The 15,015-nt window shown below is 37.0% G+C and overlaps 1 protein-coding gene across 1 annotated transcript in view; it reads left to right on the top strand.

The window, feature by feature from the left end:
* Positions 1-51: 51 nt before the first annotated feature.
* The window catches only part of LOC148819527 (uncharacterized), a 119,792-nt gene continuing 104,828 nt past the window's right edge, over positions 52-15,015 (top strand). Inside the window, exons 1-8 of the mRNA XM_088935092.1 lie at positions 52-115; positions 530-657; positions 2,155-2,248; positions 2,424-2,584; positions 3,111-3,180; positions 3,893-7,806; positions 8,673-8,828; positions 10,045-10,245. Of these exons, the coding sequence (XP_088791218.1) occupies positions 52-115; positions 530-657; positions 2,155-2,248; positions 2,424-2,584; positions 3,111-3,180; positions 3,893-7,806; positions 8,673-8,828; positions 10,045-10,245 (4,788 nt within the window). The remainder of the gene's footprint in view (positions 116-529; positions 658-2,154; positions 2,249-2,423; positions 2,585-3,110; positions 3,181-3,892; positions 7,807-8,672; positions 8,829-10,044; positions 10,246-15,015) is intronic.

The raw sequence follows: 15,015 nt of genomic DNA, 5'->3' as shown, positions 1-15,015 counted from the left end.
GTCTTTAAAAGGACGCTAGTTTGTCTCCATGGAAATGAAAAGGGAAAGAAAATGCTGAAGTTATTCTTATTTGGTTTTTGCCACTTGGTCTTCGCCATTACAGAAACAAAGCATGGTAAAACCTTGTTTTCTTTTTTAAAAATATGTTGCATTGTACAGCGACTGTCATTATTTCCCCGAGATTAGATTATAAATGCAATAGCGGGGTTGCCTTTAAACCCTAATCTAAAGGATTGAGCCACCGTTAGTTATCGGCAACTTCTGTGCAGGGGCAGGAAGGCACTCACAATATTCAAGCTTTCATCATACACAGAAATCTTACACGTGAAATACGTAAGATACAAACTGTATAGACTTTCGTGACAACTTGAAATGCTACTGTATATCCCACCTTGTGCCCATTGCTTGCGGGGACAGGCTCCTGTTCTCCTGTACTGGATAAAGTGGTTTAAAAAATGGATGGATGGATTGTGAAATGGGTGTTTTTAGATGATTGTCAGCGCTGAATATTTGTTTGCTTCTGTTTTAGGACTGACAGTGTGCTCCTTGCTAAGACATGCTTTTGAGAGTATGAAGGAGGACATTAATGAGGCTGCAAGGATTCAGAAATCATTTTGCTTCTGTGTGGAGTGTGAATACTGCAAAACTGATTCACAGGTAACTATTTATTTGTGTAGATACTGTAAATTGTACTGACAGAACAAAGCTAGGCAAGCAATGTAAATTTGTAACTGTAACTTCATGGTACTGTAGGTGAGTAAATTTATTCAGTTAGTAGTGCAGACAAAATAACACATTTAGTGCTGTGCTCTAGGGAAACATATTTAACACCAGATATATTCATTTCAGACCTTTGAACTATAGCATTTTCAAGAAATAACTTATTAATATCCAGTGCTGTGGAATGGTGACCAGAGCTGCTATGCTATAGGAGTTGCTGCCCTTTGGGTAAGATGTTAAAGTGAGGTCTTGACTGTTTGGTTACTTAAAATCCATGGTACCGTTTATAAGAGTAAAAGAGTTAATCCTGGTGTCCTGGCTAAATTCCACCCTTGTCTTGTACAGTCCAGCCTACCTCAATATTCCCCTTTAATACAATTGGTAAATTTACTGTATTTCTGGCTTCTCCACCTGATCTCCTGTGTAGTGGGGCTGATAGCGTATAATAGCTGCTGTACATCACTCGGTTGTGGGCAGCACTTCAGTGGTGTATGAAGTGAGTCTTCTCCTACAGTATGTGTAAAGCACTTTTTGAATCTTTGCCATGAAAAATACTATACAATTGGAATTAATGGCAACAATCATATTGGAAACACTTTAAAATAATGACTGCAGATTCACATTTATTCTTACTAAAGATCCTATAAAATAAAACTTGAAAGTCTAAGGACATTCCCGAGTTCTGATGATGACTGTGGACTTTCTCGTAACGAGGTATTGTTCATTCAATAAAATCACGATCACGTCATGACAATATCAGTCATCAGTAATACCCCCTCATCTGAAAAGTACACAAATTTAAAGCTTGACCGCTGTATTTTCATCCTGTACAAATCTAAGAAAGAAAAAAACAAAACTCATTTTATGAGAGCTGTAGCAGCAGCCATATCACCCTGCAACTCACAACTGGCAGCCCACTGAAGCTAAGCGTGTGTGAGCCTGGTCAGTAGATGGATGGGAGACCTCCTGGGAAAAACCAAGGTTGCTGCTGGAAGCGGTGTTAGTGGGGCCAACGGGGGGCGCTCACCCTGTGGTCTATGTGGGTCCTAATTCCCCAGTATAGTGACGGGGACCCTATACTGTAAACAGGCGCCGTCCTTTGGATGAGACGTAAAACCGAGGTCCTGACTCTCTGTGGTCATTAAAAATCCCAGGGCGTTGCACATTGGTGGTGGTGGAGGGGAGTCCCCGTTACCTGTAAAGCGCTTTGAGTGAAGTGTCCAGGAAAGCACTATATAAGTGTAAACAATTATAGCTGTACTGTCAAACAAATTACTAAACATCAAGCCATTAAATAGTAAGTAAACATATCTTTTACGTATAACTTTAATAGCTATTGTAGCCACTGATAGTCTAAGCCAAGTGGACAAACCCTAGTTTTGTAGGGGACCAGAATACAACTTCAGAAACCTACAGTAATGCCATGTTTTTCAGCCCCTCCACTTTAGCCCCCTGTGTCTCTGTCAGGAGTACCTCTACAACCATAGGAGACGTGGGAGATTTTTCCAAATTCAGGAGTCAAAGACAGGCAAGGCTTTACCAATATCTTGTTGTAATATTGGTCTAATGGCTAGACATTACTCTAAATGTAATGTTTTAGGAATAAATTAGAATCGTATAAAAACTCTTTTTGTGTGGTATGAATAATATTTTTAAAATAGAAATGATGCAAGATTAATGTTGGGGAATTTGTATTTTCAAAGGCAATTCACATGCTTCTAACAAGAAAAGGAATATTCACAAAGTGTACTTTGATCTCTGTAAGCGGGATACTAATGTATCAGACGATCTTAACTTCAGTGAGCTGAAGAGTTTAGCTTGCTGTTCCGGGATAAACTACCATTCTCTACAGGAATACTCCCTGGTATGTATTTTTGTGTAATTAACTATGCTAAACAACCTCCTTCATTGCATAAACCAATTTTTACTTGGATAAGTAAAATTACTTAGAAATGACTTTGATGTGATGCAAATATTTCATGTTGCATTACAATATGATGCTAATGTGTGCGGTATTTCTGATGTCAGAGACTCTTTTTAAGTTGAAAATACTGTATAAAAATCAGATGCCTTTGGGTAAACAAAACTGTTGGTACATCACCAGGCTTCAGCCTGTTAATATTTAAATGTTATTTTATTCTTTAGCAGTGTGCTACAAAAATGCTTGTTTCATTGCAAGATTCCTAATGCACATCCCAGTAGAGTGCTATGTCTCATCTTTGTAGTACTTTGAATATTATTAGCTAAGTGATGCTGCAGTCATATTTTTATTATTTCTCCTCAACATGTATAAACCACAATAAAGAAGTAAAAAGTAGAACACTAGAAGTTAGCTTGTTAAAAAATCCTGAATGAAGTTTGGAATATTGGATTATCTTTTTCTTGGATAGAAAGTAAAACAACGGATCTGTGTATGGGCAATGAGGAGGCTGAGGTTCTGCCGTTTGTTTTTAAAAAAAGGTAAATAAAAAAGCTTAAATAACTTGTCAAAAACTGTCATGGCATCAATGCAAAATCATAAATCAAAATCATAAATCATAGAAAGGATGTATTTCAGTTTCAGGTGAGATATAGCAGAAGTACACCATTGTCTTGCATTCATAACATATTGCATAAGAGATAAAATATAATTGTTTGTTGAATCAAGTTATTTTTTGTATGGAACACCAGGACTCTGTGAGATATCGCATGATTGTTTATTAGATAATCAGAATTTTTTAGGAATTTAAAATAGTGTTGATATTTATGTGGAGGTTTCCAATAAGTGCTGGCCTGTTGCACAAGTTTGTGTGATAAATTAGACTCATTTTTACTGTACTTCATTTGAGCTTAATAAAACAGGATAACAATCGATGATGACAATTTGCAAATTATTGATATTGTTAACTTTAAAATAACCTTGTAGTGTTGTCTTTACTGCCATCTAGTGGAAAATAAAACATCTTCTTAGTAGTAGATAACTTTTAAAAAATTCAAAATGCTGTTGTAATTATAAGGTAGTTTATACATGATTATGAGCCTAATTCCTATAATGTGGCTGATTCTTGTCAAATATAAACCTTTTGGAATTTCAGCTTTTAGAATATTATGTTATGTAGTTGTATACTTATGTATCTTATTGTCAATTAGTTTTAGAAATTCTAGTTTGATTGTTTTTCTCCAATATCTGCAGGCAATCAAAATACAATATCACGTAGAAGATTCCGCAGAGCTGCTGAAAGTTCCTTTTCTTCTGACCTTTCACCTTCAATGAGACCTTTTGTTGCAACACAAAGAACAGAAGCACTGGACACAGCCTTGGTGTTCAGCTCATCTGGGAATTTTCTTATAGCTCCAGAATCAGAGGAATTGGGAAAACAGAGCAGAAGTGACATTGGGACTGGAATATCTTGGGAAGTGTTTTCCTTGTTTCAGCTTGAATCAAATCCTCAGGCATTGAGTGCTACAATTAAGTTGCAGGCATCTCTCTCGCATGAGATTATAATGAATCCTCTGTCTATCACGCCTTCTTTTTCAGATGAAATACTAATGCTAACATTAGCGGATGAACAGTGGAATCCATTAGTCTCTACTAGCATTGATACAGTTTCTACAGAAAACTTTCCTATTGTCTGGGAGTCTGATTTATTTTTAGGACCTAGTGCTCCCAGTGTTACTGCACAATCTCACCTATCATCTCTAAATATCATATCTGACCATAGTGATCATCCTTTGGACACAGAAAGTCTTAGTGTTGCTGAAAGTTTGGAGAGCTCATCTTTTGTGGTCCTAGCAGTGCATGACAGCAACTATCCCATTGATTCTGTCCTTTCAGATATATTGCAGCCTATGGAAAGACTGAGTTCTCAACTGGATGAATCTGAAAGTCTTGACGTGAGAATGATGTCTGAAATCGGTTGGCTTCCTTCGTTTCTTGAAAATTCAGACATCTTACTTTCATCGCATTCTTACATTGCTGAAACTAAAGCTCAGTTGATGCAATCAAGCACATTGTCTGATGATGCTTTGCCAGGAGCCCTTAAGAGCATAGCATGGTCTCAAAACCCAATTTTCTCTGACTTGGACAATAATGATTTTTATGCAGCCTCTGATGGATTTAAATCAGATGACTCCACACAAACCCCTGTGATGGACTATTCAAACAGCATGTACAGAGCTGGATTAAGTGAAACTGATGAGAGGAGTCTGCAGCTGTCTCTCACCTGGGTATCAGCAGAAGGTTACAGTGGAGCTTTCTTATCTGAAGATGCTACGGCTTTGGATTCGCTTAGGAGCAGCCCTTTTTATAATGATAAAGTTTCACATTGGTTTCCCTCAGCAGATATATCAAATACAGTGAGGGATAACAGCTTTCAGTTTTCTTTACCAGGGTCTGAAAATGTCCATTCTGATATAAATTATCCTGTACTGGAATCACAAATCTATGAAGAAGAGAGTATGATTTCTCTTGAAACACCCCAGACAGAGAGATTATCTATGGCCCTAACCCACTTAACAACCGTGAAAGAATCAGTCCGTGATTTAGCTGGTAATGAACTTAACACAGCATTTGAAAATATGCACATGTTTATACCTTCTTATCCTGTAACAACACCAGTGTCAACAGCGAGTGAAGTTGTTCTTTCTGAAGATCCTTTCAAATACCCCATCCTTTCTTTTGATTTGGCTTATAGTGAAGACTCTGCTAGCACTTTGAATAATAATTTAGTGGAATCTTCTTTCCTGCCAGCACATTCAATGATTACTGTGTTCGGGTCATCCAGATTTGATGAGAGCAGACTTAAATATGAGGATACAATGACAGGCAAAATGCACTTTTCACAAGGCTTCAAAGAGCTGTGCATTTCCTCAATGGATTGCTTAAGAAGTGAAGTCATCAGAACTGTTTTTGAACCATCAGAAAGAATATTTTCAGCTATTATAACTACACCAATATCTTTGGTATATGATTTAAGCAGAGTGGAAGAAATAATTATTTTGCCACTTTCTAGAGACATTGCAAGACAAGAGGACCTGTCTACTTTCAACGCAGAATATGCAGTTTCTCACAGTGATAGTGCTTTGCGTAGCATACAATCTCTAGAAAGCAAAGGGTTTGTTTTTGAAACATCTGTACCAGAGGTTTCTAGTTATGCTCCACAGCATCTGGAGTCTGATCGTGTAGATATTATTGACTCAGGAATGCTCCTGCCATCAAAAGATCCTTTAGGGAGTTCACAAAGTGAACTTTCTCTCTCTCTAATTGACTGGTCTTCTGTTTTTTCTGATACAGAGTTACTTGAAACTAATCACCTGAACTCAATGATTCTTTTTCCAAGTACGTTAACTGTAAAAAATTCTGTCTCCCTTTTAGAACCTTCTTTAGTTACTGACACGATAAAAGTCACCAAGAGTTTTAGCTCCGCTTCTAGGCAACTACCTCAGTCAGAACTTTCTAATACAGAAGTGTCAGATGCAGTGAAGACTGAGGACACTTACTCAACTTATTCAGTAGTGAATATTGATTTCTCTGTTCCAGGATCCATGTCATTTTTTTTCATTGAAGTATTCAACAAAGATTTGTATTCCTCTGAACACAATTCAGTGAGAGATATGTTTGAAAAATCTTTTTCTCCTGATGTAGGTCACATTAAAACAGATAGTTATTGGTCACTTCTTATTTCAGAGGGTTTGAACTCTGAAAAAGATGCAAGCTTGATATCTACATCTGAGGCAGGGTTATCAAGTTTTTATTCAGGAGAGATAACTGCCACTCCAATTATGATTTTTTCAGAGCTCCCATTCACTTTATTTCCAACAGGTGTTCATTCTGAATTACATTATAGTCAGCCTATTTCAGACACAGGGGCTTCCTGCATTCCTGCTTGCCTGGATACTAGATCTTTGTATTTGGCAGCTGCAAGTTCAAGTACAAATCCACAAGGGGGCAGTGCTGGACACTCATCTCAATCTTTTTCACAGCTGATGCCAGCTGCATCCTCTGTGAGAGACTCATTTGGATCTTGGACACAGGATTTGCAAGACCGTTTATCTTCAATAACTCTTATCGATTCAAACTTAAACACTTTACAAAGCGCTTTTTGGCCAGAGATGTCATTTGGTGGCACATCTCTGCAGCAGAACCTGGCAACAGCCTCCATTTATAACACAACATTACCTGCATTTTCCCCTCATTTCTCCAGCTCAGCAGTAATGACTTTCCCTGCAGGGGTGTCAGCATTCATCATGCTGTCTGTTGCAGATACAGAAAATTTGTCTTCTGTGACAAAAACAATCCTCACTCTCACTGCAGACGGCAGTACAGGAAAGAAGCCCTTGTCAACTTCATTTTCACCTGTCTCATCTTTTTCCACTTTAAAACAATCCACAGACTCATTAGAGTCATCACTCGATGCTATTACTAGTTCCTCTCTCTCCAGAAAAGACTATCCTTTCACTTTGCCAGTCATTCAAACCACGATAATATATACACGTCCCCTGAAGCAGTCTTATTTATTTGATATGGAAAATTCTCCGACGCAGCAGTTTTTCCCAAGTTCTGTTTTACCACTTGCCTCCATGTCATCTATGACAACAATGGTCTTGATTAGTGGTTCATTTCCCTCTACAGTTTATAGCACAGGGTTTATGATTAGTTCGTATTTTAAATTACCAGACCTTCTAGTATCTAACTTTGTGAGCTCGGCATCAATGCCAACTCCAAATCTATGGACTCTTACGACAAAAGGATCTGCAACAGTTACACCCACGGTTTCCCAATTCAATATGTCAATGGATTATGTTCCATTAAAGACAAAAACGGCTCAGGCCATCAGCAGTGGAATTCATCTATCTCAGCCACACCAAACAGTGCCAGCATTGTCATCATATACAATATCCAGTCTACCTGAACCATCCAATGTTTCTGCAACTGCTCCATCATTTAAAGCAGAGCATCTGTTAGAAATTACCCTGCGGGTAAACAGATCTGTGAATATCTTTGGTGAACCTTTTCAGAATGCAGTAAGCAGTGGTCTGCTCCGGACCTTTCTCCAGGCAGCAGCAACCAACAAGACAAAAAGCAAGAGAAGTGCCCCATTGATTAATGTACGTGACTAGGAGTTCTCTCTATATTTCATTTGATTTATTATTTAATACATTTCAGTTTTATAACTCTAGGTCTTATCGCTATCCATCCAATTAACACATATTTGTTCAGCAAGGGAAGTATCACACTGAAATGCAGAATTGGTTTCTTTACCTCAAACCAAGCGTGTCTAAATGATTGCAGTTAGAAGTGGCTGTGCAGAAATCAGAAAGCAGGAGGAAAAGATTTAATGGCAGGAAATGATTGTGAAATATGCTTGTTCAGGCACTGAATCCGAAGACTCCCCATGCCCTCAGTAATGAGATCGTGGTCATGAAGTTCAATTAATTAGATAAGCAGATTGATTTTTCTAGCAAGAAAATTAAAATAGATTGCAGGCAAGTCATCACCAGTATTCAAAGGATGGAATTTGTAAAGATTTGAAAGTACCAATCAACCTAAGATGTTCAGATTTAGCTTTAAAGCTCAGAGTAAAATCAAGAAAAACCATACACAGTATTTATGTTCAATTTGTTTATTGGCTTCTCAGGGAAAAGAAAGAATATTACGTGGTACCATATACAAATGTGAACAATCATCATGGCATGAAAGACTTGGTACCTAAACAAACTGTGTAAATCAAACAAGAATAAATCAGTAGAAAAAAGGACATGTTAGAAGAAATGTTATGACACTTTAGATTGTCAAGTGCAATTTTGTTTATTAAAAGTTCATTTGTGCAAATTTACATTATGTACTATATAATCTGCAATTGGCAAATAATTTATATTATTTACTATTCAGTCTATAAAAAGCAATATATGGAATATTATCATGATGTAAATGTATATTTGCTCATCTATTGTATGTGTCTGTTTTCTTATAGGTGGAGATTTTCACTGTCCGCAGACTAAGTGCAGATGTCCTTGTAGAGTTTGCTGTACTGTCTGATGGAAACCTACTCAGAGCCAAAGATGTTGAAGAAATATTTAATAGGCTTCCAGACCTTATTGGTACCTTAAATGAAAACCTACCTTATCCAGTATGTATTCTTTGAGAGGTGCTATGAATTAATCCATTATACATACAATATAAGTGTATGTCAATTAGTACTTAATTAGTCACTTTCCATGTAATATGTTTTCAGGGTTTTACTTGGTCTTACACAGGCAATGTCTTCAAAAAATGAGCTTCAGGTTTGTATTGTGCTTTAATTACTTGTGAAGCTTTATGTAGAATGAAAAAGAATTGCAATGCATTTTGAAATTGCCTGTCTCCACGCATACTAAACGTACAGGCATTCACTCTCTTACATTGGTGACTATGCGAGAAACCAGGAATAATGAATGAGTGTTCTGTAAACATATAGTGTAGGTGATAACCTTGTCAAATATGTTACTTTAACAAACAATATTTGTTACACTTTATAAAGTAGTAAATAACATTGTAGGACATGTAGTGTGACAATACCTCAGACTCCAACTTTATACCCTTTTAAAAAATGTAGGAGTGTAGGTATGTATCCGACATACATCTACAAGATGATATATACAGTACTGTATAAACCATTACAGTTTTTCAGTGAGAGAATATTACACTTCAGTGACAACAACAACAATTACAGTTTGTTACAGCATTGGGATAATATATCCTTTTATTCTCATATCTCATAAAAACAGCAATGTTATTACATAATTAAATGTGCATTGCTGCTTTAAACATATTATAACAAACATTATCAATAAAAAATTCACATGTGTATGTATTTTGTAAGAACAAGAAGAGGTTAATTCGACATTGAACAGCAATGTTATGGCTGTGGCGCCTGCTTCAGTTGTGCGACACCTGACTGTTCACAAAAAGACTCCACAGCCAAAACCTTGTGGTTTTCTTCTTTTCAACGTAATCCATGTAAATTCCTTTGCAGCTGGTCCCCTCTAACCTACATATTATATTTATAAAACAGTACATCTTGAGACATTATAAAGGGGACAAATTAATATGGGAACCTTTAGAATTTATTGAATTTTGAAGGCCTCTCGTTATATACAGTATATATAGATGTACTTGTGACAGTAAGTCTTCTAATAAAGGCAAAATGATTAAATTATAAAACAATGTCATGTCCAGAGAGACACGATACAGTTTCTAAGATTATGATCGGTACTCTGCAACTAAATACATTTTTAGGGCTTGCTAAGCGAAGGGGAATAGCTGCTGCAGAATACCTCTGACGGATTGAAATTGAATCGTTGCAGGTGGTGAAGGCTCCATCTGCAGTGATTGCCACCTCATTACCTCCGCTAGCAGATTTCACAGGCTGGTTAGCCGCGGTGGTGGTGCTGGCAGTCCTCTGTGTCTTGCTTGTGTCCCTTCTCATTTTGTACGGAAAGAAATCACAGAGAGAGGGAAGGACGGTCACTGCTGCTTCAAGTACAGAAGCCACTGGCTCGGAGGAGGTAAGGTTCACAAGGGAGAAAGGGCAGTGATTTCTTTTGTTTTCTTTCTGTTCTTCTAGGTAGTCAATATAATTGCACCTCTGTTTTTAGGCACAACATATGGGATATATTTTTGTTAAAAACATGGTTACTAACACAAAATCTGACATGTATATATAATGCATTTAACCTATAATTAGAAGTTCTTTTTATATTTTTTAGTTGATGGCACAATGAGGATGCTGATAAATACAGAATACAGCTTCTAGATCTCTTTGGTAAACTGTTCACTCTTTGCCTTGCATGTGCTTTCCCCCTGTTTTATTATTACTTTAAGCTAACAGTATAAACTCTGCGTTTGGATGCGCCAGCGCTAGTGCTCGCTAATTATCAATCCATTCCTTGGGCGATAGATTTATTCCAGTAGAGGCGACAGTGACTTCTGGGTTTCCTACCAACACATGTGTAAATGCTTAAGTGATCTAATTATTCATTTAATTTTCGAAAACAACCATTTCCTCCATGTATTAATCAGTTTCTGATTAAATAATGATAACAGAATCCTTGATCTCCAATCACATAATAGCCCCATTAGCTGAAATAAGGGATTAAAAAAAACAGACCATGGTGCTTCTAGCTGCTGTGAGGCCTCAGCTGCCAGATGCTTATTAGGCCACGTTTCCCTCTGCAGAAGCCTTTGGCCCCAGCCTGGTGATAATTTGCCAGTGGTGTCATCCCAGTAGTGACTGGTTGACCACACACTAAGCTGATTTTTTGTACCCATCCCCAGATAGTGAGGAGCTTGGTTTGTTGTTAAGTAAAAATCATGGAACAGGGGTGCCCAGTCCCGTTCCTGGAGTGCTGCATTTCTTTAAATCGACCCTTCAGTAACTCAAATTGAGAACTGTATTACATGAAAGTAAGTGCACTTAAAACCGAGAATGGAAGCTATTCTTTACCCAGGGGACGGGGGTAAAGCTAGTCTTGCTGTTACGCTAATATGATATCCTGATTTCCTTCAAGAAACAGCTGTATGCAGTATGTAGGCTAGATGTGCATAATGGCCTCCTGTTGTTTGATAACTATCTTATGTTGTTAAGAATTGGGAAAAGCTTTGAATGTTAACCAGTCCAGCAATATCTCCCAACACAGTTCCTGTCCTGGCTCAGGACTGGGCACATCTTCCAAAGATGGACAGCACATGAAGTCAACATAGTATCACACAGTTATGTGCTTTTTCTTTGTTGGGGGGGGGGAATCCCACTGAAACTTAGGGAAAGATCTGTACTGTAAGTCACTGTTTGGGTGATAGTGGAACCACCTTATCTGCAAGTTTTCTTTCCATTGACCACTGGGAAAACCTTAGGTTCTTAGTGCAACACTCTATAATCAAGATGATTCTTGGGTGGATAACACCTGTCACAATGTGCCTTATTAATGTACAGGGAACAAAATTCTTTGTCATGGACATTGCAATGCAGTTTTATTGCTTTAGTTGCTTTTCATTGCAGCATTGCACTACTGTTTAATTGTCTTTGAGGAAAAACCTGTAACTGCTATACTAAGAATTTATCATTTTAGATGTTAAAAGACTGATTAAATATAGAGCAAAATGTATTTTTATGCTACATACACAAATTATTAGAATCTTCTAAGTATTTAGTTTGTGTATGATTTTGGAAATAGGCAGGGTAGGGGAAAGATACATTTAAGATCCATCACAATTTCCCAAATTATTAATTATTTATGCTGTTTGTGTGGAGATTGTGTTTTCCTTGTGTTCGCAAGTGTTTCCTCCGGATGCTTCAGTTTTCTCCCACAGATCAAAAACTTACTGGTAGGTTAATTGCTTTCTGGGCGAATTGGCTCACGTGTGCACGTTTGTGTCTGTGTCTGCCCTGCAATTGACTGGCGTCCTGTCAAGGGTGTATCCTGCCTTGTGCCTGATGCTTGTTGAGATCTCCCCTGTGTCCCTGAATTGGAGTAAGAGGTTAGAAAATGGATTAACACAAGATCATATTTTTCTTCTGTGCTTCAACTTTGACCATTATTGTTTGGCACATTGGTCCATGAGGAGATATGTATGTTTACCCCTGTTTCTTTTAGGTTTTTTTTATTCCACCAAATAAAATGATAAGAACGGTATCATCAATGAAGAAAAAAAAACAATTAAGCATCAACATTAGTAATTAAGTGGCCTTTTAAACATTGCTGGGTCAGTACATGACCTGGGTATGCAAGTGTAATACGAGTTGTGTAATCTCTTCTCAGTAATTAATGAATAATTACTGAAAGAGAAGCAAGAGGGAATACCAGACCTCTGCCCTCAGCATAAGATCAAATACAGGAGTAAATCTGTTAAGCTCATGTTCTTTCTAATGCAAAAAAGGTTTTATTCCTGCCTTTTATTTTTTAAAATCATGAGTGCAGTAGTGTGGATACTGATCTAATCCGCGGTGGCTCGGAGATGGAATACTCTAAGCCTAGCGTGTCTAGACAAATCCGACAAGGGCACTAAGTGAATTGAGTTCTGCTGCTCTCTGACCGTCTGTTAGCACGTGGATTTGTAAAACACTTTTAAGATGTTTCAGAACATGATGGGTGGTTTATAGAAGTCAGGATTATGATGTGATGGGGTTGTAGAAACAGTAAATCCTGGCATCTGCAACTGTTTTTAATGATAGTTTGGGTCCTTATTTATAAGTATCCTGTATACCCTTCTTTAAAAAGCCATTGCCAAGGGTTTTGTTGCAGGATTGTCTTGTAATGCTTAGATTCTAATGAGCCATAAACAGCTTAATGTTGTTTATTAGCTTTGGGTTCACTCATCAAAACTTTTCTTGCTCTAGTCAGCTTATTGTACTTTCATCAATACAGGGACCTTCCAACCATGCTGGAAACCCAGTAGTACTACTTCAAATTGTCAATAGAGGTTTTTCACATTAGAGCTTGATTTAAGAACCATTGATTTCAGACTGCAAGAAATGAGGTTATATAACAAACCACAAATATTGCACACTCCTAGCATTTCCAAAGAATGTGCGTGACATCAGCCTTGATACGGTAGTGGACACAGCACCTGTAGACTGTCTACAAATCATTGTACTCTTGCAGAGTTAAACGCAGATTATTCAGATTAATAGGTAAATGAAACCGTTCAAAGTATTGCTAAAAAACTAATGTGCTCCTTAAGACTTGATCATCAAGTGCAGAACTAAAATATTTTGTTACTTGAGCCACTTTGTAGTGCATAGTAAATTTACAGTAGCTGCAAGCTTTCTTTCACTTTTGCAGCGAAATTATTCTGTCTTGCATTGATTTAAGGATGTGTAACACTGGAATTAAATTTTCCAGTTGGAGTGACAGTTAAGTCTGAATCTTCTGTTCAGATGTAACAAGGCTCTATTGCCTGAAGAGAAAGGGAAAATGTGCCCTCTGTGCTTTCTAGTTTTTTTCAGACTTCAGAGTGAACTTTATTCTAACAATGCTTGGCAAAAAAATAAATAGTAAGGATTGCAATGCACCATCAGTATATCCTGAATACCAATTCTTTTATTGTGGAAGTCATTAAAGAGGTTTACATTTATTTTGTTAATTAGGTCCTTTCTGTGAAGTGCCAGAGCTATAATAGAACTAAACTCATTAGCCCCAGTGAAAATTACCTTTATACGCCAGTGAGTTCAATCAGTTCTACTAGGTTTCTTAGTTTCAGTGTGTTCCTACATTTAATGAAAAACTATGCTTATATAACTATAACAAGTAAAAGGCTTAAGTGCAATTTAAAAAGTGGTTATTCTTACAAGACACCAGCAGAGGTCTCAGTTTAATTTGTAAAAGGTATTGTAGGAAAAAGTCGTGCTTTGCTCTTTTGATTAAGATTTAATTTTTCAGGAGAGCTAGCTTTACAGACAGTAGCATTTAGCTCAACAAATGCATACTGTAGATCACCTATATAGACCCTTAATTAAACTTGCCACATGGAATATTTATAAACAATAGCATTGTTGTGAGGGCTGCTTGGTTACCAGTTAGCAACCTTACAATAATTTGTTCAGACATTGTTTTTCCTCATTTCCAGTTTCCATCAGATTTGCAACAGAATTAGCTGTCTGTTTTGAAAGAAAAGCTACCTTCCATTGCACATGTTATAGACTTTGAGTTTGAGTAAGCACAGAGTAAATGAGACTGCATTTCTGATACTGTACAGTAGATTACTTTGCAGTGGATTTTAAACATGGACTTTAAGATTTTGTCAGGTTCCTTACTCTCAAATTTACTAATACCGTTGTTAAACATATTGATAAAATGGAAAGATCATTACAGATAAAAATGCCAGTAAAATGACTGAATACTGGTCGCTATATACTGTACAGGAATTTCAATTGGGTAACAGTATGAACAGGCTTGTCCCTCTTTAGACATTATTTTCAGATTTTTTGTAGGCTGTGAAGAATTTTAGTATTGCTACATTATCACATACAAATGACTAAAAATGTTGCCTGAATATGGATGGATCGAAATTAAAAGTATATTTTTTACGTTTTGTTTACACATTACAGAAGGTTAAGTGAAGATGTTTAAGTAGGTCATTGTGATGAGACATTCATGTTAAAAAGGCCTCTATATGAAACTATATGTTATGAACACTGAAAGAAAATCTGAACAAAAATCTGCAAATACTGGGAAATCTGCAAATATACCAACATAAAAAAGTATATACTGGTATACAAATATGCAATTGTGAAATTAAAACAGAACATATCTTTATTTTTTAATTTTTTTTCTTTACTT

Source organism: Atractosteus spatula, chromosome 16 (genome assembly GCF_055471065.1).
Source record: "Atractosteus spatula isolate fAtrSpa1 chromosome 16, fAtrSpa1.hap1, whole genome shotgun sequence".
NCBI lineage: Eukaryota > Metazoa > Chordata > Actinopteri > Semionotiformes > Lepisosteidae > Atractosteus > Atractosteus spatula.
This window is presented reverse-complemented; position numbering and strand designations above follow the sequence as displayed.